Here is a 27,735-nt window from a genome sequence, read left to right on the forward strand (position 1 = left end):
GGGTCCACGCGGCTTTTTCGGTCCTGCATCTTCACCAGAGGCTTCCTCCTCCGACTGCTCCTCTGGCTGGCTTCTTGCCTTTAGGAATTGAAAAAAAAAACATGCATTTAATAAGATCGGTATGTACCTATGAGTGTTAGTATCCCTGGCATTGCGCACATATACCTGTAGGTGTGCATGGCAGTGCGTAAACTAGGGTGGGTCAAGTTGAATGCTATTTGTGTCTGCAGGTGTTGTCAGTACCTTTCTACTAGGCTTTTTCTTAGATTTCTCATGGGCCCTTGACGACCGCGGCTGGTCACTGCATGCCTGGTCGGTCGTATCCTCCTCCCGGGTCGGCTCCCACTCCTCGTTGCTATGCAGGGATAGATCCGAGGGGGTGGGGGAAGGGGGGGGGGGGGTCGGTCTGCTTGTCCCTGGACATCTGTTTTAAAAAGAACCAAAAAAATAAAAAATAATAATTATATATATATATATATACACAAACAGAGAACCCAGCACTCACCAAAGTAAACTCACTTATCCTCAACAATTCAATAAATAAATGATGGGGGTTTAGTTGGTGGATTGGCCAATGCACGGAAGCCTGTATACCGATTCAAGGTACCCCACCTTCATACAGGTCCTACACTATCACAGAGTCTTAAAACCTGACTACCACACTGCTGCATCATCTGCCTGCTAGATGTAATGTGTACCTGCCACAGACTTTATGGCTTTTAAAGGCACACTAGTCACCTATTGCACTGGCTCAAAGATGATTGCTAAAAAACAGCTGAGACAGGTTAAGGATAAGTGACTTTACTTTGGTGAGTGCTGGGTCCTCTGTTTGTATTTATTAGAGCGATGTGGTCATGGGCTTCATGCACCCCGCCCTGTGAGTGGTAAGTGCAGCTGTGTGCCCCGCTTCTGTGGTGGAGAGTGCAGTGTTACATGCACCCCACCCTGTGAGTGGTAAGTGCATAGCTGTGCCCCGCTTCTGGTGCGGTGAGTGCTGTGGTTTTTACTCTGTGTGTATATATATATATAAATATAAATTTACATTTACCACATTACATAATTAAATGCAATCACATGTCATGCTGCTGGGACCCCAGTTCTCAAGCAGGACCAAAACACCATCCCTGCACATACTGGAAATCAAAAATGTCTGACACACAAAATGTCTGACACAAAATGGCTGACACACCAGTGGTAAAATAGGAGAGAAAAAACAGGTTTGACTGACAACCGACACAACATGTCGACCGCATGGCAGCCACAGACTTGCTCCAAATCACCCTAAACTAGTCAGATATCATCCCAGCACACTCTGGAGGTACACCAGTGGTAAAATAGGAGGGAAAAAACAGGTTTGGCAAACAAACGACACCACATGTCGACCGCATTGCTACCGACACACACTAAAAATCAGCCCAAGCTAGCTAAAAATCAATCCTGCACATGCTGGAGGTACACCAATGCAAAAGGAAGGCCCAAAAAGTAATTTTAAGAAAAGAAAAAATTTTTGAAAAACTACCCCAAAACACAAATCTCCACAAAAAAATGCAGCAAAACTAACAGGAGCTATACACATACCTGCACACATACCCAAACACCCCATGTACACCTCATGGCAACCCCCACTACACAAACACATACATGCAACACCAGACCCACATGTGGTACTTACCTGCAAATGTAGTAAAAGCTCCTAAAATGGCTCTCCTCCGGGGTAACAGGTATCCTCCTGTCTGTCCTGGAATAAAGCCTGCTGGGGTGTCCAAACAATACCACAGCAAACAACCAATTTGTTAGCTCTGCACCTCCTCACACCGCTCTGCAGGTTCACAAAATGGCTGCAGAGCACGCAGCAAACAAGCCATAATAAAGGGCTGCTTTCGGCGGGAAGTCGAATTCGGGACTCCCATTACTCGCCGATTGGGCCGTTATCCGCCAAGGGGTGTGTCGAATCCGTTTTGCGTTGCATATGGTGAATTCATGGTCCCGGCGGCAGGGCTGTGGCTGTCGAGTGCAGGCGAATTTTTAAACGGACGAAAAAAAGGCGCGATTCGCCCGCAATTGCATATACCCCTAATATATATACCTCTAATATGTTAATTAATGGACCGCAGTACTGCACATATCAGCTGATTCAGCTGCATTTAAATACAATCGATCTAATGTGAGTGATTACAGCTGAATCTGTATACAGTTTATATACAATCAGAAATATTGTGGCTACATTTTATCTGGTTATTATTGGCATAACTGTTTTTATTGTGTTGAACTCTAATAAATATTAGAAATATTTTTATTTATATACCATCAGCGCTCTTTTATGTCTCTATTGAAACTTAAACAATCTATATCATCTAAGGCATCCAGTTGCCGCATAGGAGCTGCTATCTAATAATCAATATATTTGCTGCTCATTTAATACATGTAACATTGCATTAGTGCCTGATTTAGCTAGGTGATTATATCTTGCATTTTGTCACCTCACTGACGTGACAGGCTCAGCTGTCAGTCATGCAGCCCCACTGCGCCCACTCTCTCCGGACTCATACATACATGCCTTTCTGGGAGTGTCTCGTCCTGGCTGTCAGTGATGCAGCCCCACTGCTCCCACTCTCTCTGTACTCATACATACATGTCTTTCTGGGAGTGTCTCGTCCTGGTTGTCAGTCATGCAGCCCCACTGCTCCCAGTCTCTCCGTACTCATACATACATGTCTTTCTGGGAGTGTCTCGTCCTGGTTGTCAGTGATGCAGCCCCACTGCGCCCACTCTCTCTGTACTCATACATACATGTCTTTCTGGGAGTGTCTCGTCCTGGTCAGTGATGCAGCCCCACTGCACCCACTCTCTCCGTACTCATACATACATGCCTTTCTGGGAGTGTCTCGTCCTGGCTGTCAGTGATGCAGCCCCACTGCTCCCACTCTCTCTGTACTCATACATACATGCCTTTCTGGGAGTGTCTCGTCCTGGGTGTCAGTGATGCAGCCCCACTGCTCCCACTCTCTCCGTACTCATACATACATGCCTTTCTGGGAGTGTCTCGTCCTGGGTGTCAGTGATGCAGCCCCACTGCTCCCACTCTCTCCGTACTCATACATACATGCCTTTCTGGGAGTGTCTCGTCCTGGGTGTCAGTGATGCAGCCCCACTGCTCCCACTCTCTCCGTACTCATACATACATGCCTTTCTGGGAGTGTCTCATCCTGGTTGTCAGTGATGCAGCCCCACTGCGCCCACTCTCTCCGTACTCATACATACATGCCTTTCTGGGAGTGTCTCGTCCTGGTTGTCAGTGATGCAGCCCCACTGCTCCCACTCTCTCCGTACTCATACATACATGCCTTTCTGGGAGTGTCTCGTCCTGGTCAGTCATGCAGCCCCACTGCTCCCACTCTCTCTGTACACATACATACATGCCTTTCTGGGAGTGTCTCGTCCTGGGTGTCAGTGATGCAGCCCCACTGCTCCCACTCTCTCCGTACTCATACATACATGCCTTTCTGGGAGTGTCTCGTCCTGGGTGTCAGTGATGCAGCCCCACTGCTCCCACTCTCTCCGTACTCATACATACATGCCTTTCTGGGAGTGTCTCATCCTGGTTGTCAGTGATGCAGCCCCACTGCGCCCACTCTCTCCGTACTCATACATACATGCCTTTCTGGGAGTGTCTCGTCCTGGGTGTCAGTGATGCAGCCCCACTGCGCCCACTCTCTCCGTACTCATACATACATGCCTTTCTGGGAGTGTCTCGTCCTGGCTGTCAGTGATGCAGCCCCACTGCTCCCACTCTCTCTGTACTCATACATACATGCCTTTCTGGGAGTGTCTCGTCCTGGCTGTCAGTGATGCAGCCCCACTGCTCCCACTCTCTCCGTACTCATACATACATGCCTTTCTGGGAGTGTCTCGTCCTGGGTGTCAGTGATGCAGCCCCACTGCGCCCACTCTCTCTGTACTCATACATACATGTCTTTCTGGGAGTGTCTCGTCCTGGGTGTCAGTGATGCAGCCCCACTGCGCCCACTCTCTCTGTACTCATACATACATGTCTTTCTGGGAGTGTCTCGTCCTGGTTGTCAGTGATGCAGCCCCACTGCGCCCACTCTCTCTGTACTCATACATACATGTCTTTCTGGGAGTGTCTCGTCCTGGGTGTCAGTGATGCAGCCCCACTGCTCCCACTCTCTCCGTACTCATACATACATGTCTTTCTGGGAGTGTCTCGTCCTGGCTGTCAGTCATGCAGCCCCACTGCGCCCACTCTCTCCGTACTCATACATACATGTCTTTCTGGGAGTGTCTCGTCCTGGTTGTCAGTGAGACAGTGTCTGTGGCACAGCTGTGTAATCATGATGTGTGTGTGCTGAGTAGTGAGTACTGCTAGCAGCAAGCCTCACAGCTTAACTGCAGTGAATCAGTGTGGTGGGGGTGGAGGGGAGAAGGGGGTTGCTACACCAATGAGACAAGGAGAGGAGGAGTGGTTGGATGGAACTCACACAGCAGGTGGTGAAAAGCTTAAAAAGGAGGAGTGGTTGGAAGAGGAAGGAGCTAGTAGGCTCAGAAAGGATTAGTAAGGACTCTCAAGGGAAATTGGAGTGGGATCCCCCAGGTACCAAACTGGGTAAAGAGCAGCTTTTAGGAAGGAAATTGTTGAGCCAGACCCTGTGGTTGTCCCTTCTCTGCCTCATGTGAGGTGGATCCTTGGACTTTCCAGTTCCTCAGGAGGCTGTGGATTTTTCTTGCCCACTACCTGGTGGGTCTGTGGTCATCTCAGGCCATGAACCTCCCAGATGCCTGGACTCCAGATAAACATGACATGGTCATGGAGGTGGTCCTGGGCTCTGTACAGGAGGAGGTGGAAAAAGCAAAGGAAAGTTGTGTCCCTTCTGAAGGGGCAATGGTGGACATTGTGAATGGTGAAGGGAAGGTTTTTGTGGGTGAAGAGGGAGTTATGCCATATATACCAGAAGCATGGGTCCTCAGCCTATATTATGTGCCACCATTAATGTGGCTTCTGTCTTGTCCGACCAAGCTTGATTTATGTGCTTTGTAATTTTTATAAGCAGGATAAAGGCTGAGTTTTTTTATTTCTGCAGTAGACTAGAATAAGCCCAGACAGTCCCACTTCCATTATACCACCTGAATGTGACGGTCAGTGACCACCGTGCCATCACTTACCTGTATGATTACACGAAACAGAATGATGGAAAACTTACACGGTTTCTTTACATCTTCTGGGGTCCACTCCGAGATTAGACGTTATGGCGTAATTACTCAGATGGGAATATAAAATAGAATAAAAAATAAAAGATTTAATGTAATAATTAGATGCAAACAAAAGCTTTTATTATGAGATCATACAGAGGAGTATCCGCACCATATAGATATAACATACAACAAACCACCGCAGATGTAACCCGGGTGACTCTAATGCACATTATAATATACAGGGTATATATAGATAGGATCTTGTATCTGAAAACACTCAGCACTCCTGATCAAGATGAGTGTCTGCAACAAGTTAGGCAAACTAGAAGTGAAAACATGTTCCAATGGCCGCCATACTGTCGTGCAGCAATACAGATTGTGGAAACTGGTATTAGACATTCACATTTACACAAAGCACAAGATACAAAATAAACAGCAGAAAAAAGACCTAAGCATTTAGGATGTATTATTTAGGAAGTAAATAGAGGTACATTAATGAAAAGCGTGAGTAGCAGTCATCAGTCTATTTGTGACGTTCTCTAGAGTGGAGGCCTCTTGGACTGTGCAAGGCAGTACGTTCCATGGTAAGGGCTGCAAAGTTAAAAATTTGACCCTTAAATGAATGACAGGAGATTCTTGGTACTGCTGGTAACAGTCCTTCATCTGTAGAAGCAAGCAAGCAGGGCAGTAAGGAGGCAGAAGCTGCTTCTAGCACCTTGGACCATGTAATGTTGGGCTGGGAAGGTCAGTTAGCCAATTATGAAATAGATTTGTCATCTTACAGGCAGCCGGTGAAGGGAGCAGAGAATGGGTGTTATGTGGCAGGAACGGGCTGGTTAGGTAACAGCTTGGCTGCTGCATTATGTACTATCTGCAAGCTCTGTAATTATTTTGCTGGGTGACCCAGGTAGATGGCATTGCAGTAGTCTATGAACTTCCGAGGGAATCAAATGTTTGATTCTGGCTATGGTCCACAGATGGAAGAATGAGGATTTGTATGTGGCAGATACCTGATGTCTGTGTCAGCCACATACTAGGACAACACAAAGATTCAGCACACGTTCAGTATTTTGCGATTCTGAACACCAAAGCATAAATCCAGATGGTTGGTAAAGCTGTAGTCTTGTCCTTTGTTGGTGAGCTTCTATTATGTTTCACAAAGACTGAGTCATAGCCAACTGGCATCATCCACCCCTGGCGCTCAGCTAGACAACCATTTATTGGTATTAGGTTCTCAGTACATGGAGCAAAAAGCAGGTCATCTGCATAGCAGTGGTAGACCAGTCCATGACGTCTGATTATATCACCCAGTGCTAGCATGTATATTTTATAAAGCATAGGAGATAGGATTCACCCTTGAGGAACATTGGACGACAGTGATGATTATACTCCAGAAGATTTAAATGGTTCCGTACTTGGATAATGTCTAATGTGTTCAACAAGAGCGGATTTATTTCTCTCACAGCATGAAAATGGCTTCTCACCTGTGTGACATCTCTGATGTGTAACAAGATGTGATTTCTGTGTGAAACATTTCCCACACTCAGAACAGGAATACGGCTTCTCACCTGTGTGACTTCTCTGATGTGTAACAAGAACTGATTTCTGTGTAAACCATTTCCCACACTCAGAACAGGAAAACGGCTTCTCACCTGAGTGACTATTCTGATGTTTAACAAGAGCTGATTTCTGTGTAAAACATTTCCCACACTCAGAACAGGAAAACGGCTTCACACCTGTGTGACTTCTCTGATGTGTAACAAGAACTGATTTCTGTGTAAAACATTTCCCACACTCAGAACAGGAAAACGGCTTCTCACCTGTGTGACTTCTCTGATGTGTAACAAGAGCGGATTTCTTTGTAAAACATTTCCCACACTCAGAACAGGAAAACGGCTTCTCACCTGTGTGACTTCTCTGATGTATAACAAGAGTTGATTTCTTTGTAAAACATTTCCCACACTCAGAACAGGAAAACGGCTTCTCACCTGTGTGATTTCTCTGATGTGTAGCAAGATTTGAGTTGCGTGCAAAACATTTCCCACACTCAGAACAGGAAAACGGCTTCTCACCTGTGTGACTTCTCTGATGTGTAGCAAGATTTGAGTTGAGTGCAAAACATTTCCCACACTCATAACAGGAAAACGGCTTCTCACCTGAGTGACTATTCTGATGTTTAACAAGAACTGATTTCAATGCAAAACATTTCCCACACTCAGAACAGGAAAACGGCTTCACACCTGTGTGACTTCTCTGATGTGTAACAAGAGCTGATTTCTGTGTAAAACATTTCCCACACTCAGAACAGGAAAACGGCTTCTCACCTGTGTGACTTCTCTGATGTATAACAAGATATGATTTCTTTGTAAAACATTTCCCACACTCAGAACATATCAGTGGCCTCTCACCTGCCTTAGCTGGATGATGGGTAATCAGCTTTGTTTTCTGTGTAAAACATTTGGCATCTATAGAACAGGGAAACACTGTATCTACTGTCAGAGCTGTAACAGATGCACCAATATCAGGGTGATCAGGAGAACATTCCCCAGGATCAGAGGGATCAGCTGATAGAGCTGGATGTATAATTGGGGTAATGGGGTTATCTCCTGGAGAATCCTGTCTACTGTCATCATCTTTTATGTCACAATCCGGGGATAACATTAGATGTCCTTCTGAGATATTCCTGCTTGTGTGTCCATCTGCTGGAAATAAAATACATTATGGAAAATAAGATTTCTCTGACGTCCTAGTGGATGCTGGGGACTCCGTAAGGACCATGGGGAATAGCGGCTCCGCAGGAGACTGGGCACAAAAGTAAAGCTTTAGAACTACCTGGTGTGCACTGGCTCCTCCCCCTATGATTAGAAATGAGAATAACCGCGCTGTTGCCGGGATTTAAGTGTTTTAGCTGCCCTGAATAAAAATAAACAATTCAAATAGATACTAAAACAAGGCGCTTGTGACAATATGTATTCTATTTTGCAACAATTTAAATGTTGCAATACTGTAGTGCAATACCTGTAAAAAAGAAAAGGATTAGTAATGTTTACAGCTCCTTTTGTGTTTATTTTCAGTCCTGCCGGATTTTTCTATAAAACCGGCTCCTTATCCCATTGAAATCTCTGTACGGGGTGACGGTAACCCCGTAGTATAGGGAAAGATAGGGTTACCGTCACCCCGTACAGAGATTTCAATGACTTCCTCCCCCTATGACCCTCCTCCAAGTCTCAGTTAGATTTTTGTGCCGAACGAGAAGGGTGCACACTAGGTGGCTCTCCTGAGCTGCTTAGTGAAAAGTTTTTTATGTTCAGTGAGACCTGCTGGCAACAGGCTCACTGCATCGAGGGACTAAGGGGAGAAGAAGCGAACTCACCTGCGTGCAGAGTGGATTGGGCTTCTTAGGCTACTGGACATTAGCTCCAGAGGGATCGATCACAGGCCCAGCCATGGATAGGTCCCAGAGCCGCGCCGCCAGCCCCCTTACAGAGCCAGAAGACAGAAGAGGTCCGGAAAATCGGCGGCAGAAGACGTCCTGTCTTCAACAAGGTAGCGCACAGCACTGCAGCTGTGCGCCATTGCTCTCAGCACACTTCACACTCCGGTCACTGAGGGTGTAGGGCGCTGGGGGGGGGGGGGCGCCCTGAGCAGCAATAAAAACACATTGGATGGCAAAAAATGCATCACATATAGCTCCTGGGCTATATGGATGAATTTAACCCCTGCCAGAATACACAGAAAAACGGGAGATAAGGCCGCCGAGAAGGGGGCGGAGCCTATCTCCTCAGCACACTGGCGCCATTTTCCCTCACAGCTCCGTTGGAGGGAAGCTCCCTGGCTCTCCCCTGCAGTCACTACACTACAGAAAGGGTTAAAAAAGAGAGGGGGGCACTAATTAGGCGCAGTATTAAAAATACAGCAGCTATAAGGGGAAAAACACTTATATAAGGTTATCCCTGTATATATATAGCGCTCGGTGTGTGCTGGCAAACTCTCCCTCTGTCTCCCCAAAGGACTAGTGGGGTCCTGTCCACTATCAGAGCATTCCCTGTGTGTGTGCTGTGTGTCGGTACGTTTGTGTCGACATGTATGAGGAGAAAAATGATGTGGAGACGGAGCAGATTGCCTGTAATAGTGATGTCACCCCCTAGGGGGTCGACACCTGAGTGGATGAACTGTTGGAAGGAATTACGTGACAGTGTCAGCTCTGTATAAAAGACAGTGGTTGACATGAGACAGCCGGCTACTCAGCTTGTGCCTGTCCAGACGTCTCATGGGCCGTCAGGGGCTCTAAAGCGCCCGTTACCTCAGATGGCAGATACAGACGCCGACACGGATACTGACTCCAGTGTCGACGGTGAAGAGACAAATGTGACTTCCAGTAGGGCCACACGTTACATGATTGAGGCAATGGAAAATGTTTTACACATTTCTGATAATACGAGTACCACCAAAAAGGGGTATTATGTTCGGGGAGGAAAAACTTCCTGTAGTTTTCCTGAATCTGAGAAATAAAATGAGGTGTGTGATGATGCGTGGGTTTCCCCCGATAACAACTGATAATTTCTCAAATGTTATTGGCATTATATCCTTTCCCGCCAGAGGTTAGGGTGCGTTGGGAAACACCCCCTAGGGGGGATAAGGCACTCACACACTTGTAAGAACAAGGGCTCTACCCTCTCCTGAGATGGCCGCCCTTAAGGATCCTGCTGATAGAAAGCAGGAGGGTATCCTAAAATGTATTTACACACATACTGGTGTTATACTGCGACCAGCAATCGCCTCAGCCTGGATGTGCAGTGCTGGGTTGGCGTGGTCGGATTCCCTGACTGACAATATTGATACCCTAGATAGGGACAGTATTTTATGGCCTATAGAGCATTTGAAAGATGCATTTCTATATATGCGTGATGCACAGCGGAATATTTGCCGACTGGCATCAAGTCTAAGTGCGTTGTCCATTTCTGCCAGTAGATTATGGACACGACAGTGGTCAGGTGAGGCGGATTCCAAACGGCATTTGGAAGTATTGCCTTATAAAGGGGAGGAGTCATTTGGGGTCGGTCTTTTAGACCTCGTGGCCACGGCAACAGCTGGGAAATCCACGTTTGTACCCCAGGTCGCCTCTCAACATAAGAAGACGCCGTATTATCAGGCGCAGTCTTTTCGTTGGCAAGCGGGCAAAGGGTTCCCCATTTCTGCCCGTGACAGAGGGAGAGGAAAAAGGCTGCAGAAATCAGCCAGTTCCCAGGAACAGAAGCCCTCTCCTGCCTCTGCCAAGCCCTCAGTATGACGCTAGGGCTTTACAAGCTCAGGCACGGTGGGGGCCCGTCTCAACAAATTGGAATTTGAGACGTCTCCCCCTCGCCGTTTCCTAAAGTCGGCTTTACCGACGTCTCCCTCTGACAGGGAGGCAGTTTGGGAAGCCATTCACAAGCTGTATTCCCAGCAGGTGATAATCAAGGTACCCCTCCTGCAACAGGGAACGGGGTATTATTCCACACTATTGTGGTACCGAAGCCGGACGGCTCGGTGAGACCGATTCTAAATCTAAAATCTTGAACACTTACATACGGAGGTTCAAATTCAAGATTGAGTCACTCAGAGCAGTGATTGCGAACCTGGAAGAAGGGGACTACATGATGTCTCGGGACATCAAGGATGCTTACCTTCATGTCCCAAATTACTCTTCTCACCAAGGGTACCTCAGGTTTGTGGTACAGAACTGTCACTATCAGTTTCAGACACTGCCGTATGGATGGTCCACGGCACCCCGGGTCTTTACCAAGGTAATGGCCGAAATGATGATACTCCTTCGAAGGAAGGGAATTTTAGTTATCCCTTACTTGGACGATCCCCTGATAAGGGTATGATCCAAGGAACAGTTGGAGGTCGGTGTAGCACTATCTCAGGTAGTGTTGCGGCAGCACGATTGGATTCTCAATATTCCAAAATCGCAGCTGATTCCGACGACTCGTCTTCTGTTCCTAGGGATGATCCTGGACACAGTCCAGAAAAAGGTGTTTCTCCCGGAGGAGAAAGTCAGGGAGTTATCCAAGCTAGTCGGGAACCTCCTATAACCGAGCCAAGTCTCAGTACATCAATGAAAGGGTTCTGGGAAAAATGGTGGCTTCTTACGAAGCAATCCCATTCGGCAGTTTCCACTCAAGAACTTTCCAGTGGGACCTGCTGGATAAATGGTCCGGGTCGCATCCTCAGATGCATCAGCGGATAACCCTGTCACCAAGGACAAGGGTGTCTCTCCTGTGGTGGTTGCAGAGTGCTCATCTTCTAGAGGGCCGCAGATTCGGCATTCAGGACTGGGTCCTGGTGATCACGGATGCCAGCCTGCGAGGCTGGGGAGCAGTCACACAGGGAAGGAATTTCCAGGGCTTATGGTCAAGCCTGGAGACATCACTTCACATAAATATCCTGAAGCTAAGGGCCATTTACAATGCTCTAAGCTCAGCAAGACCTCTGCTTCAAGGTCATCTGGTGTTGATCCATTCGGACATCACGGCAGTCACCCACGTAAACAGACAGGGTGGCACAAGAAGCAGGAGGGCAATGGCGGAAGCTGCAAGGATTCTTCGCTGGGCAGAAAATCATGTGATAGCACTGTCAGCAATATTCATTCCGGGAGTGGACAACTGGGAAGCAGACTTCCTCAGCAGACACGACCTCCACCCGGAAGAGTGGGGACTTCACCCAGAAGTCTTCCACATGATTATAAAACTCGACGGGTATTGCGCCAGGTCAAGGGACCCTCAGGCAATAGCTGTAGACGCTCTGGTAACACCGTGGGTGTACCAGTCAGTGTATGTGTTCCCTCCTCTGCCTCTCATACCCAAGGTACCGAGAATTATAAGATGGAGAGGAGTAAGCACTATATTCGTGGCTCCGGATTGGCCAAGAAGGACTTGGTAACCGGAACTTCAAGAGATGCTCACGGAGGATCCGTGGCCTCTACCTCTAAGAAGGGACCTGCTCTAGCAAGGACCCTGTCTGTTCCAAGACTTACCGCGGCTGCTTTTGACGGCAGAGCGTTTGAACGCCGGATCCTGAAGGAGAAAGGCATTCCGGATGAAGTCATTCCTATCCTGATCAAAGCTAGGAAGGATATAACCGCAAAACATTATCACCGCATTTGGCGAAAATATGTTGCGTGGTGCGAGGCCATTAAGGCCCCAACGGAGGAATTTCAACTGGGTCGATTCCTGCATTTCCTGCAAACAGGAGTGTCTATGGGCCTAAAATTAGGATCCATTAAGGTTCAGATTTCGGCCCTGTCGATTTTCTTCCAGAAAGAACTGGCTTCAGTCCCTGAAGTTCAGACGTTTGTAAAAGGGGTACTGTATATACAACCTCCTTTTGTGCCTCCAGTGGCACCTTGGGATCTCAATGTAGTTTTTGGGTTCCAAAACTCACATTGGTTTGAACCACTTAAATATGTGGAGTTAAAATATCTCACATGAAAAGTGGTCATGCTGTTGGCCCTGGCCTGGGCCAGGCGCGTGTCAGAATTGGCGGCTTTATCCTGTAAAAGTTCTCATCTGATTTTCCATTCGGACAGGGCGGAATTGAGGACTCGTCCTCAGTTTCTCCCTAAGGTGGTTTTCAGCGTTTCACCTGAATCAACCTATGGTGGTGCCTGCGGCTACGAGGGACTTGGAGGATTCCAAGTTGCTAGACGTTGTCAGGGCCCTGGAAATATAGGTTTCCAGGACGGATGGAGTCAGAAAATCTGTATGTGCTCCTGCTTCTAAGCAGACTATTGCTCGTTGGATTTGTAGTACAATTCAGCTGGCACATTCTGTGGCAGGCCTGCCACAGCCAAAAATCTGTAAATGCCCACTTCACAAGAAAGGTGGGCTCATCTTGGGCGGCTGCCCAAGGGGTCTCGGCCTTACAACTTTGCCGAGCAGCTACTTGGTCAGGAGCAAATACGTTTGTAAAATTCTACAAATTTGATACCCTGGCTGAGGAGGACCTGGAGTTCTCTCATTTGGTGCTGCAGAGTCATCCGCACTCTCCCGCCCGTTTGGGAGCTTTGGTATAATCCCCATGGTCCTTACGGAGTCCCCAGCATCCACTAGGACGTCAGAGAAAATAAGAATTTACTTACCGATAATTCTATTTCTCGTAGTCCGTAGTGGATGCTGGGCGCCCATCCCAAGTGCGGATTGTCTGCAATACTGGTACATAGTTATTGTTACCAAAAAATCGGGTTATTGCTGTAGTGAGCAATCTTTTCTAGAGGCTCCTCTGTTATCATGCTGTTAACTGGGTTTAGATCACAAGTTATACGGTGTGATTGGTGTGGCTGGTATGAGTCTTACCCGGGATTCAAAATCCTTCCTTATTGTGTACGCTCGTCCGGGCACATTATCCTAACTGAGGCTTGGAGGAGGGTCATAGGGGGAGGAGCCAGTGCACACCAGGTAGTTCTAAAGCTTTAATTTTGTGTCCAGTCTCCTGCGGAGCCGCTATTCCCCATGGTCCTTACGGAGTCCCCAGCATCCACTACGGACTACGAGAAATAGAATTATCGGTAAGTAAATTCTTATTTTTACTCACCGGTAAATCTATTTCTCCTAGTCCGTAGTGGATGCTGGGAACTCCGTAAGTACCATGGGGAATAGCGGCTCCGCAGGAGACTGGGCACAACTAAAAGAAAGCTTTAGGACTAACTGGTGTGCACTGGCTCCTCCCCCTATGACCCTCCTCCAGACCTCAGTTAGGATACTGTGCCCGGAAGAGCTGACACAATTAGGAAGGATTTTTGAATCCCGGGTAAGACTCATACCAGCCACACCAATCACACCGTACAACTCGTGATTTTAAACCCAGTTAACAGTATGATAACAATGGAGCCTCTGAACAGATGGCTCTCAACAATAACCCGTTTTAGTTAACAGTAACTATGTACAAGTAATGCAGACAATCCGCACTTGGGATGGGCGCCCAGCATCCACTACGGACTACGAGAAATAGATTTACCGGTGAGTAAAATCTTATTTTCTCTGACATCCTAGTGGATGCTGGGAACTCCGTAAGGACCATGGGGATTATACCAAAGCTCCCAAACGGGGGGGAGAGTGCGGATGACTCTGCAACACCGAATGAGAGAACTCCAGGTCCTCGTCAGCTAGGATGTCAAACTTGTAAAACTTTGCAAAACTATTTGACCCTGACCAAGTCGCGGCTCGGCAAAGTTGTAAAGCCGAGACCCCTCGGGCGGCCGCCCAAGATGAGCCCACCTTCCTTGTGGAATGGGCTTTCACTGATTTAGGATGCGGCAGTCCTACCGCAGAATGCACAAGCTGAATAGTGCTACAAATCCAGCGAGCAATAGTCTGCTTTGAAGCAGGAGCACCCAGCTTGTTGGATGCATACAGGATAAACAGCGAGTCAGTCTTCCTGACTCCAGCCGTCCTGGAAACATAAATTCTCAGGGCCCTGACCACGTCCAGTAACTTGGAATCCTCCAAGTCCCTAGTAGCCACAGGCACTACAATAGGCTGGTTCAAGTGAAAAGCTGATACCACCTTCAGGAGAAAATGAGGACGAGTCCTCAACTCTGCCCTATCCGTATGGAAAATCAGATAAGGGCTTTTACAAGATAAGGCCGCCAATTCTGACACACGCCTGGCCGAAGCCAGGGCCAACAGCATGACCACTTTCCACGTGAGATATTTCAAATCCACGGTTTTAAGTGGCTCGAACCAATGTGATTTCAAGAACCCCAAAACCACATTGAGATCCCAAGGTGCCACTGGAGGCACAAAAGGGGGCTGAATATGCAGCACTCCCTTAACAAATGTCTGAACTTCAGGCAGTGAAGCCAATTCTTTTTGGAAGAAAATTGACAGAGACGAAATCTGTACCTTAATGGACCCTAATTTTAGGCCCATATTCACTCCTGCTTGCAGGAAATGCAGAAAACGACCCAGTTGAAACTCCTCCGTTGGGGCCTTTTTGGCCTCACACCAAGCAACATATTTTCGCCAAATGCGGTGATAATGTTTTGCCGTGACATCCTTCCTGGCTTTGATCAGGGTAGGGATGACTTCCTCCGGAATACCCTTTTCCTTCAGGATCCGGTGTTCAACCGCCATGCCGTCAAACGCAGCCGCGGTAAGTCTTGGAATAGACAGGGCCCCTGCTGGAGCAGGTCCCGTCTTAGCGGTAGAGGCCATGGGTCCTCTGTGAGCATCTCTTGAAGTTCCGGGTACCAAGCTCTTCTTGGCCACTCTGGAACCACGAGCATCGTTCTTACTCCGCTCCTTCGCACAATTCTCAGTACCTTTGGAATTAGAGGCAGAGGAGGGAACACATAAACCGACTGGTACACCCACGGTGTCACTAGAGCGTCCACAGCTATCGCCTGAGGGTCCCTTGACCTGGCGCAATACCTTTCTAGTTTTTTGTTGAGGCGGGACGCCATCATGTCCACCTTTGGTCGTTCCCAACGGTTTACAATCATTTGGAAAACTTCCGGATGAAGTCCCCATTCTCCCGGGTGGAGGTCGTGTCTGCTTAGGAAGTCTTCTTCCCAGTTGTCTACTCCCGGGATGAACACTGCTGTCAGTGCTGACACGTGATTTTCCGCCCATCGGAGAATCTTTGTGGCTTCTGCCATCGCGCTCCTGCTTCTTGTGCCACCCTGTCTGTTTACATGGGCGACCGCCGTGATGTTGTCTGATTGTATCAGTACCGGCTGGTTTTGAAGCAGAGGTCTTGCCTGGCTTAGGGCGTTGTAGATGGCCCTTAGTTCCAGGATATTTATGTGAAGTGAAATTTCCTGGTTTGACCACAGTCCCTGGAAATTTCGTCCCTGTGTGACTGCCCCCCAGCCTCGAAGGCTGGCATCCGTAGTTACCAGGACCCAGTCCTGTATCCCAAATCTGTGGCCCTCTAGAAGATGAGCACTCTGCAGCCACCACAGTAGCGACACCCTGGTCCTTGGCGACATTGTTATCCGCCGATGCATCTGAAGATGCGATCCGGACCACTTGTCCAACAGGTCCCACTGGAAGGTTCTTGCGTGGAATCTGCCGAATGGAATTGCTTCGTACGAAGCTACCATCTTTCCCAGGACTTTCGTGCATTGATGCACTGACACCTGTCCTGGCTTTAGAAGGTTTCTTACTAGAGATGACAACCCCTTTTTTTTTTTTTCCTCTGGAAGAAACACTTTTCTGGTCTGTATCCAGAATATCCCCAGGAACAGAAGACGTGTCGTGGGGACCAGCTGTGACTTTGGGATGTTGAGAATCCAACCATGCTGTTGTAGCACTTCCTGAGAAAGTGCTACCCCCACCAGCAACTGCTCCCTGGACCTCGCCTTTATCAGGAGATCGTCCAAGTACGGGATAATTGAAACCCCTTTCTTTCGAAGGAGAATCATCATTTCGGCCATTACCTTGGTAAAGACCCTCGGTGCCGGGATAACCCAAACGGCAGCGTCTGGAACTGGTAGTGACAGTCCTGTACCACAAACCTGAGGTACTCCTGGTGAGGAGGGTAAATGGGGACATGAAGGTAAGCATCTTGATGTCCAGAGATACCATGTAATCCCCCTCGTCCAGGCTGGAGATAACCGCTCTGAGCGATTCCATCTTGAACTTGAACTTTTTGATATACTTGTTCAAGGATTTTAAATTTAAAATGGGTCTCACCAAACCGTCCGGTTTCGGTACCACAAACATTGTGGAATAATAACCCTTTCCTTGTTGAAGGAGAGGTACCCTGTTTATCACTTGCTGGGAATACAGCTTGTGAATTGCCTGCAACACCGCCTCTCTGTCAGAGAGTGTTGTTGGTAAGGCAGATTTTAGGAAACGGCGTGGGGGAGGTGTCTCGAATTCCAGCATGTACCCCTGAGATACTACCTGAAGGATCCAGGGATCCACCTGTGAGCGAGCCCACTGTGTGCTGAAATTCCTGAGACGTGCCCCCACCGTACCTAGATCCGCCTGTGAAGCCCCATCGTCATGCTGTGGACTTGGTGGAAGCGGGGGAGGACTCCTGGTCCTGGGAACTGGCTGTATGCTGCAGCTTTTTTCCCTTACCTCTGCCTTTTGGCAAAAAAGAGGCGCCTCTTGCCCTTATGGGGCCGAAAGGACTGTGCTTGATAATACGGTGCTTTCTTTTGCTGCGAGGTAACCTGGGGCAGAAAAGTTGATTTTCCAGCTGTTGCCGTGGAAACGAGGTCTGACAGACCTTCCCCAAACAACTCCACCCCTTTATAAGGCAAAATCTCCATGTGCCTTTTTGAATCGGCATCCCCTGACCACTGCCGAGTCCATAATCCAGTCTAGCGGAAATGGACATTGCACTTACTTTTGATGCCAGTCGGCAAATATCCCTCTGTGCATCACGCATGTATAAGAGAGCATCTTTTATATGCTCTAAAGTCAGTAAAATATTGTCCCTATCCAGGGTCTCAATATTCTCTGTCAGGGAATCCGACCACGCAACCGCAGCACTACACATCCATGCTGAGGCTATAGCTGGTCGTAGTATAACACCAGTGTGTGTGTATATAGACTTTAGGATAGTCTCCTGCTTTCTGTCAGCAGGCTCTTTAAGGGCGGCCGTATCCGGAGACGGTAGTGCCACCTTCTTTGACAAAAGTGTGAGCGCTTTATCAACCCTAGGGGGTGTTTCCCAACGTGACCTATCCTCTGGCGGGAAAGGGTACGCTGCCAATAGCCGTTTAGAAATTACTAATTTCTTATCGGGGGAAGTCCATGCTTCTTCACAAACTTCATTTAATTCCTCAGATGCAGGAAAAACTACTGGTAGTTTTTTCTCACCAAACATAATACCCTTTTTTGTGGTACCTGGGGTAATATCAGTAATGTGTAATACATTTTTCATTGCCTCAATCATGTAACGTGTGGCCCTATTGGAAGTTACAGTCGTCTCCTCATCGTCGACACTGGAGTCGGTATCCGTGTCAACGTCTGTGTCGGCCATCTGAGGTAACTGGCGTTTTACAGCCCCTGATGGCCTTTGAGACGCCTGGACAGGCACAAGCTGAGTTGCCGGCTGTCCCATGTCGTCAAGCCTTTTATGTAAGGAGTTGACACTTTCCCGTAATTCCTTCCATAAGACCATCCACACAGGTGTCGACCCCGCAGGGGGTGACATCACATTTACCGGCATTTGCTCCGCCTCCACATAATTTTCCTCCTCATACATGTCGACACAGCCGTACTGACAATGCTAAATTCCTTTGTCGTATAATCAACCCTTTATGAAGCTAAGAACACTATACGCTGTTTACTTAAGAAATACCGTAATGATACGCTATTTGCGTAACGATCGCTCAGCGGTAAGCGAGACGCTCAAGCGTCACGTTCGCTCACGGCCTAGTGATCACAGGGCACGTTATTAGTTATGTCTAGGGGAAAGATTCGCTGTAGCGTAGCTTACGCTCGAGACCACGAGGAGGTCACCAGCGGTGCAGACGCTCACAGCACAATACCTTTATATTTAAACCTTATACCGATGAAACACACAGAATACCTTAATGTGAGTACAGGGTGTAAATGCAACTTTGTGTAACCTGACTACCTACAAAGCTGTTGAGCGTCACCGACGCTCAAGTGAACACTTAACACTATAGATAATACACAGATACTGGGTTAGGGTTCCAAAGCCTATTATCTGTATTATATCTAATATACTTGTAAAAGGGGATAACAGTACATATGATACGCTACAATATAACAGAGACCTCCTAACCACAGAACTAAACAATAAATACATATAGACAATACTACGCTGACCTAAATGCAATACAATACAATACAATACTATAATACTATGAGGTATATAAGAGAAAAGAGGAGAGAGAGAGAGAGAGAGAGAGAGAGAGAGAGAAATTGGCTCACAGAAAGACAATGATTATGGAGAGAACTTACGCACAAAGGGTATGATCGCCAGCGCCTCGATATCCAGCTCCCGATTATCAGCAGATAACCGTTGATGAGAGAGTCCTCTTGGATATGGTCGGCCTGCCTATTTATGCCCCACACACAATGCAATCTAATGGTCCCTACAGTCTCACTGTCCATTGGACGCAGGAATTCGGCTTCGCATTATAACAAAGGTCATAGGTTGATTCATACAGGTAAACTGTCTTGTATCAGTGGCCTAAGTTATGTAACACAATGGGTGATGACCAGCACATTCCTGTCTTCTGGGGACCTATTGTTTGGCGAATACAAAACAGGCTCCTGTCTGGGTTCTGCTCTATATTCATGATGTCCACTTTCAATTGAGACAATGACGTCTCAGCCCTTATTTTCCTGTATACAAATCCAGCCCCATTTGTAAACACAGGTGTTGGTCTTCTCCATTGAGTCTCAAAGCTCAGTGTAATTAAAGACTATTGCACTCCGTCTGCGGGAAAGATACTGATTTGGAGTACAATTGATCTTCAATTACTATTCTTGTGATTACCTTATGCATGTGTAGATATGAGGCCCTCTTAACATGCAAACTATTGTTTGGGGGATCTCTGAGGTCAAAGAGCCATTTGAGACCCACTGATGCATGACTAAGTAAGAACAAATGATAATAGAAAATAGACATAACTTGTTATGTCCATAACTATTCGCACGAGCGATTAATCCGCTCCAAACCAACACCGGAATATTGCTGATTAAATACTCTTCCGATGGGTACCAAACACTGCTGTATGATTCCTGTTAGACCCTTCGTACGATGTAAAGAGGGATTCCTCGGCTCAGGGACGTTCTATTTTAACCAAACTTTCAGAATCTATCAAAGGGACCATGATCTATAAACTACATTAATATTGAACATTTGTAACGACTGAGTCGCACGCTACGACTACATACTCTTTACCGTAAATGCACATACCGTGCGAGCGGGTGCACGCATTAGCGGGTATGCGCAGACACGGGAAAGCGCACGCATGCGCAGCATGGACCAGTGTGCGGTGCAAATATGGCAACGTGCATAGAGACATTTTTCTGACTTTGACAGTCCACCCTTTGGCAGTCAATAATAACTGCCACAAAATGTTTAAGGAGAAAAATGTAAGTCAGGGGTTAATTGATTTCCATGGTGGGGTAAGGAAGAAGAGAGGAGTAGGTGTGAAAAGGGTATGACCTAGTGAGAAAGCAGAAGCATGTGTGTATGAGTCCATGTTTGGAGGGTCATGTATCATCGTGCCGTACGTGTGGTAAATCAAGCTTCGAGGTATTGCGAAGTATACATTTGAATTCCTTCTTATCCCGTACTAAGGGTCTGTGGATGGGCTGTCAAACTCTACCGAGCTCATTTCGGCTTACAGTTGTAACAAAATGGGGATGCACATTTTAGTTGATGATACATGAATGGGGGAGGTATGTGGTTGCTGATATCTGTGCCTGTATTCCCTATCGACTATGTGTGTCATTACCTGAGGGTTGTAGAGATGAAGATAAAGAACACTTACGGAAAATGCAATGATATTCTATGTCAGGTTAATGTACGTTCGTCGATTGAGGTCTTGATTGGTGTCGGTTGATTGGAGTCTTCTTCTTTGTGCTTTTGCTCATAAATCGTGAGTAAAGCAAACAACGTCCATGGATTTACAAAAAATGTTGGGCTAGCGTGATTTTAAAGTTCCTAGGGAAACTGGGGTACCCATGGCATTGTCCATCAAAATCTTGTATATCAGGTCGTCTGCTCTTCTTCTTTCCATCTTTCCGTTGTCGGCCCCTTGGCTCATCAAATCCTTCGTCTACGTGGGTCTTTGTACCTCGGAGGAAAACATAGAAATGGGTGAAAGACGGACCGTATACTCATTACATCATTACGTCATGGTTTCTAGCATTGGGTCATAAATCAAATCCAGGTTAATTACAGTTTCCTCACTCCTCAAGCTCATCACTTTCGTACTTTGTTTACACCTCATCAAAGCCTGCCCGCATCTAAATATCAATCCAAACGATATAACGACACCCAAGATACACAGTAAAAACTTTCCAACATCCATTATGACTCCTTGAGCCCAGTCTCCTAAACCGGAGAACCAATTTCGCGGGTTCAACCATGACACCCAACCAGTCAGCTCATTACCTACAGCAGCAAGGGTGAGATTGTGTTTTCGACGAAATTCCCATTTTAATTGCAGAATGTCGTCCATCTTTTGGTCTATGACCTCTACCGGATCCTCGGTACTATTTGTGATATACGTGCAACACTTTATGCCGTACTGTGTTGCCAATGTAACACAATATCCGCCTGTTACTGCTGTAAGGTAATTAAGAACCATCCTATGCTGAACTAGTTCTGTTTTGTAAGCTTGGAGTTCTCTTCCAGTGTATCTAAACGTGTCATCATACATTTCAGTGATATTATCTAACAAATTGGCGAGTGCGGAAATGTATCTATAATTCATCACTCCTCGAGCGGTACGAGTGAAATCTAACGCTACCAGAACCTGAATCCCGGTGGATTCATGGATAAGATCAGAGGCCGGATGCTCTAACCTTTCTGACAGTTGTCTTTTAACTCGGTGCTCGTAATGAGTGTGAGTATAAGGGGCTTGGGCACCACGGTGTATGTCCTTCATTTTGTCATGTGTAACAGTCATCACTTCAGGCAATACTTTTCCAATATAACACAATCCTTCAGAGTTAGGGGCAAGCCACTTGTACGCCTTTCTCCCGCATATGAAATATGCATCATCGGGGAGAACATAAGGGACGGAGAAGGACATGACCATGTTACAAACCTTCCAGGTGAAATCTCCTGACCCTAATTCTTCCATCTGCTTAATGCACGTATCAGTTTGTACGATATGTGCACAGTATCCTGGTGATACTTCTCCAACTCTAGTAATTCTATTTCCTAGGGTATATCGATACCGAAAAGATTTTCCTCTACTGGCTATGTGGCGTACGAGCTCGGTATCTGTAGGCATTCTATCTGCTCTGTGTGAAAAGGTCATGGTGTGGTTACTCCATGACACTTCCCAATTTCCCGGTTTTCTAGGATTGGAGATATTAAAACATAAGAGGGACCTATCCACATGGTATTGGTGGAGTTTCAAACTAGGAGGGCTGGAGATGTTAAACCTCCGGTCCACCGGTCTCCCACCACTTAGCCCAAGTACCTCCCCTAACGTTAAAGGAAATGGTACTAGCCCTGATTTGCTGTGACCCTGAGGTACTTGAGAGCATACCCAACAATCGGTCTTGTTTAATACGTTACCCACTAAGGAGTGATAGTCACTCAATGGATGCCGGTCCATATGGATATTAAAACTAGATTGGCATTTCTTTGTTACAGAGCCTACAGATACAACTTTCTTTTTGAACTAACATTCCTTCACAGTTGTTTACAGATAACATGGTTGTTAGATCGTGCCCGGTACTCGCCTTTGCTTGGTGATTGGGTTGCTATTGGAAATTTACACCTCCGTCTCAGTCATCAGGACCTTTCTGGATCCTTTCTCGACCTCACTGGTACTCTCACCGAAACAGACTGTTCTGGTCAACATCATGGTTAACGGAAAAATCCATATCACAGTCTCTTGGGGCAAGTCCATCTTACAGGAGGAGAAAAGAAGAAGTTTGTAAAGGGGGTATAAGAAAACCGTCTGAGGGGGAGAGAACTTGTTACGATAATAAGTTCTCTCGTCTTGTTGTTCTTCTTGTTCTGCTGTCCTCTCAAAAGGTGCTGTCTCTCAGTCTTCCGAACGAACATTCTGGTGATGCAATATTCCTTCCCATCCAGCGATCTTTCTGTTAAGGAGCAAAAATCTGGCATTACCATAGGTCCAACTGAGGGGTGACATACCATCTTTAAACCATGGAAACATGAGTGGGAAGAGAGAGACAACAAAAAAAAACAAAAGAGATAGAGAACAATTCATGTGCATATATACATTACATAACTCGACAATAACCACCAATAAGAAAAGAGAAACAAAGCATTTTTAAACATTGTCAACATTAAGAAAACATTGTTAGCATTAGAAAAACATTGTCAGACTTATTAGGCTGTCATATCTATGTGTCTAATGGTCTCCTTGAGCAGTCCCTCCCCACCAGCTCCTGCATTACTCCATTGTCTGTATCTGGCCAGAAATACATTGTGGCGGAGGTTATGCTGGGGTTTGGTAGACTTCTGCAAGGACCAAGTTGATATGCAATGTGTGAATTCTTACCAATACTCGTCATAGATGGGGATAGAGAGAGAGAGAAAAAAACATTTTTCACAAATACATTTACAACGTTTCACCTGGTCATCCCTGTGTCTTTAGTGAATGACCTCCCACTTCATTAACCGTTACCTCAGGCTTGCCTCCATTCCTAACAATCACCTTTCCTGCCTATGTGTTATGGGTGTGGCCCAAAATTCTTCCTATATGATCCCTGCTTGTAATTTGGTGTGTTATATTCATGCTCATTTTCATGTCTAGGGGGTCTAACTTTATGTGGGTTATTACAGTTGTTGGCATAATGCCCTTCTCTTCTACAATGGTAACAAATCCTTGGCCTTCTCCATGTACTAGGGGCCTAGGGTTCCGGTCGACTTGATGCATCCTCTAGTGCTTGGATGTTCAGTGTCATCAACCGCTCTCCCTGCGCTTCCCTGGTTCTTTGGATATTTCGGTCATGCTCGATAGCGGACTCTCTTAATGCCGCCACCGAGATACCTCTCCAATGAGGTATTGAAGTTTGTACCCTAATTTTTAGTGTGTCTTTCAAGTTGCTCGCTAATACGGACACAGCTACCTCTCTGTGGTGTACATTAGTTTCAATGTCATCTATACCAGTGTACCTAGCCATATCCTGCAGAGCCCGGTGAAAATACTCTTCTGCGGATTCACCTTCTTTTTGTCTTATTGTATAGATTTTATTCCACTTTGCTACTGTAGGAAAATATTCTTTCAACTGTAGATTGATTCTTTTTATATTATCTTGGTTATACTTGTTTGTTAGTGGCACTTCCTCATCTAGCTTACAATCAGTGATAAATTTCAATGAATCAACATCGGGGGGTAAACATGCCCTCAACACTGTCCTCCAATCTTTGTTACTTGGCTCTGCAGTATGTCCTAGCACTCTAATGTATCTTTGACAAGCAACTAAGTCTTTCCTGGGATCAGGAAATTCAGACAGAATTGCTCTTAATTCTGTTCGGGAAAAAGGGCAGTACATGGCGATGTTCCTGACAGGAGTGATTCCTGAAGAGTCAGTTTCCCCATTTGGTACTGCAATTACCCTAACAGGATTAAGTCCAGTAATGTCATTCTGAATTGGTTCTAGGATATAAGGTACATTTGTTTGTGCGTGATGTATATTACCATACATACCTGTGAACACGACCTCACCTGACCCTCCATTAGGGGGTTTGATTACAGTTTTTACCGACTGGGTCGTGTCCACCTGGACGTCTTGTGTGATGGCTTCTGAAAGAGGTGCCGACATCGTTCTTGGTTCACTTTCTGGTTGGTGTTCCTGAGGAAAGTTTAACATGGGGTGCGACTTGCATGGGTTAATAGTTGTACATTCAACAGTATTACAATTATCTTTGTTACATTTATTACACTTATTCTTATTATCTGTACTACTGTTGCTAAGAGCATTTTTATTGTTCACCCTTGTGCTTCTCTCCGCAACCACAATCCCCTCCATTGCCACTTCTCCTCTCTCAAGATGAAAGTTAGGTAAGTAAGTTATATTTCTTTGCATTTCACTCTCCTGTTGCCATATTTGTAAACAATCATAATGCTTGATTCGTCTCTTTGCTGATTTGATGAGACATATCCTTCGCCTTAAATTATGCAACACCTCTGAGTCAAAACTACCTATCCCGGGAAATGGTGCCTTATCCCCCGCAGTCATTCGTGTCCATTCATCACAAAAGGTCTCAGAGTGGGGACCATATTTCCCCCACATTACTAACCGAGCAGACCCTCGGGGTCTGCAAGCCTCTGGAGTCTGAATCCTGACCTCCGACCGTCTCTGTATTGTGCACTTGGCTGCCATTGTGGACCTTTTTAACACAGAAAAAAACTTCCTAAAATGCACCAAACACAGAACTTCCTTAAAACTTCTTCTGCTCCGGGTATCTCCGTTCCGCCTTCTAGCAGACACGTGTAGCCGTTGCAGGCCCTATCTCTAGAGATTTTCCTGAGAAAATTCCCTTCCTTTTTCTTTACACAAATCACGCTTGCATGTGCTCCCTACAACACGTATGAGGGCAAGATTTACGCATGGATATACGACCTCATATCCCGTTGCGTTATTGGTCACACATACAACCGTGCGGTCCAATCGTACCACTTATAGACACTTGTTGCCCATAAATGGTAGGATCATTGGAGTCTCCCTACTGTGCTCCAAAACAGCCAGAGCGTAATACAACGAAAACTTTATCACACTCTGTTGCACGTTTTCACTCAGATCGTGCTCATCACATTCCACATAGATCACAAATTATCACATAGATCACAAAGTCCACAAAGCGGGATTATCACCTAGATCACAAAGTCCACAAAGCGGGATTCAATACACTCATACCGTTTTCAACCCAATATCATTCTTATAGTTTTCTGATCAGAAAAATCATTTCCCGTAGTCTGATAGCTCTCCCCAGAGGTACTACAGTAAAACAAGGTATTTAAACTAAGTTTTGGAAAGCTGAAATCAATTTGTGTTATTTATCGCCTTGCGTTATTTACCGCTGTGCGTTACTTATCGCCTTTGCGCTAATTATCGCTTTGCGCTAATTCAACTTTTCGTGACTTGAGCTACGTGGGCGTAACCAGACGCTACGTTGCGTAGTGTACGCTGCGTGCGTCTGCCTTTTGGATTGCGTACGCTAGTCTTTGTTAGTGACACGTGTACGCAATGCAAAGGATCCACCGTAACACAATATATATTTTATCAATGTAGATGATCCCTGATCATCTACCGCAATCCACACTGGCTGCCTCGTCTCTCGGACAAGCCGTGTGTTGTTCTATACTTTAACTATCACCTCTTATTATTAAATAACAGCAAATCTCCTTTTAGCCCTTTCTATCAACTATAAAAATTGGCAAACAGGAATAGTGATATACGAAAAATGAAACAGAAATGCAGATATATATGCGTGCGTGTATACGCAAGACAGAAGAGAAATAAAACAGTTTTAAAAAGACACAAGCGTTTTGTTCTTACTTCCGGTTACCGGATTCCTTCAGCACTCTTTATCTAAGTGAAGCAGACGCTTATCCCGTCAGCAACTGCGAGACAACCTCCCACCCTTTGCTGGGGGATAATGTCTGCTGATCTACCTAGTGCAGATGTGAAAAGGACCGGACGAGCCCGCAATTGACAATGCTAAATTCCTTTGTCGTATAATCAACCCTTTATGAAGCTAAGAACACTATACGCTGTTTACTTAAGAAATACCGTAATGATACGCTATTTGCGTAACGATCGCTCAGCGGTAAGCGAGACGCTCAAGCGTCATGTTCGCTCACGGCCTAGTGATCACAGGGCACGTTATTAGTTATGTCTAGGGGAAAGATTCGCTGTAGCGTAGCTTACGCTCGAGACCACGAGGAGGTCACCAGCGGTGCAGACGCTCACAGCACAATACCTTTATATTTAAACCTTATACCGATGAAACACACAGAATACCTTAATGTGAGTACAGGGTGTAAATGCAACTTTGTGTAACCTGACTACCTACAAAGCTGTTGAGCGTCACCGACGCTCAAGTGAACACTTAACACTATAGATAATACACAGATACTGGGTTAGGGTTCCAAAGCCTATTATCTGTATTATATCTAATATACTTGTAAAAGGGGATAACAGTACATATGATACGCTACAATATAACAGAGACCTCCTAACCACAGAACTAAACAATAAATACATATAGACAATACTACGCTGACCTAAATGCAATACAATACAATACTATAATACTATGAGGTATATAAGAGAAAAGAGGAGAGAGAGAGATAGAGAGAGAGAGAGAGAGAAATTGGCTCACAGAAAGACAATGATTATGGAGAGAACTTACGCACAAAGGGTATGATCGCCAGCGCCTCGATATCCAGCTCCCGATTATCAGCAGATAACCGTTGATGAGAGAGTCCTCTTGGATATGGTCGGCCTGCCTATTTATGCCCCACACACAATGCAATCTAATGGTCCCTACAGTCTCACTGTCCATTGGACGCAGGAATTCGGCTTCGCATTATAACAAAGGTCATAGGTTGATTCATACAGGTAAACTGTCTTGTATCAGTGGCCTAAGTTATGTAACACAATGGGTGATGACCAGCACATTCCTGTCTTCTGGGGACCTATTGTTTGGCGAATACAAAACAGACTCCTGTCTGGGTTCTGCTCTATATTCATGATGTCCACTTTCAATTGAGACAATGACGTCTCAGCCCTTATTTTCCTGTATACAAATCCAGCCCCATTTGTAAACACAGGTGTTGGTCTTCTCCATTGAGTCTCAAAGCTCAGTGTAATTAAAGAC

General features: G+C 46.1%; 1 protein-coding gene across 1 annotated transcript in view; it reads right to left on the minus strand.

Annotated features, from left to right (window-relative positions):
* Positions 1 to 6,523: 6,523 nt before the first annotated feature.
* The window catches only part of LOC134984266 (zinc finger protein 260-like), a 121,239-nt gene continuing 100,027 nt past the window's right edge, over positions 6,524 to 27,735 (minus strand). Inside the window, exon 8 of the mRNA XM_063949893.1 lies at positions 6,524 to 7,619. Coding sequence (XP_063805963.1) covers positions 6,595 to 7,619 — 1,025 coding nt within the window. The 3' untranslated portion in view covers positions 6,524 to 6,594. The remainder of the gene's footprint in view (positions 7,620 to 27,735) is intronic.

Source organism: Pseudophryne corroboree, assembly GCF_028390025.1.
Source record: "Pseudophryne corroboree isolate aPseCor3 chromosome 3 unlocalized genomic scaffold, aPseCor3.hap2 SUPER_3_unloc_45, whole genome shotgun sequence".
NCBI lineage: Eukaryota > Metazoa > Chordata > Amphibia > Anura > Myobatrachidae > Pseudophryne > Pseudophryne corroboree.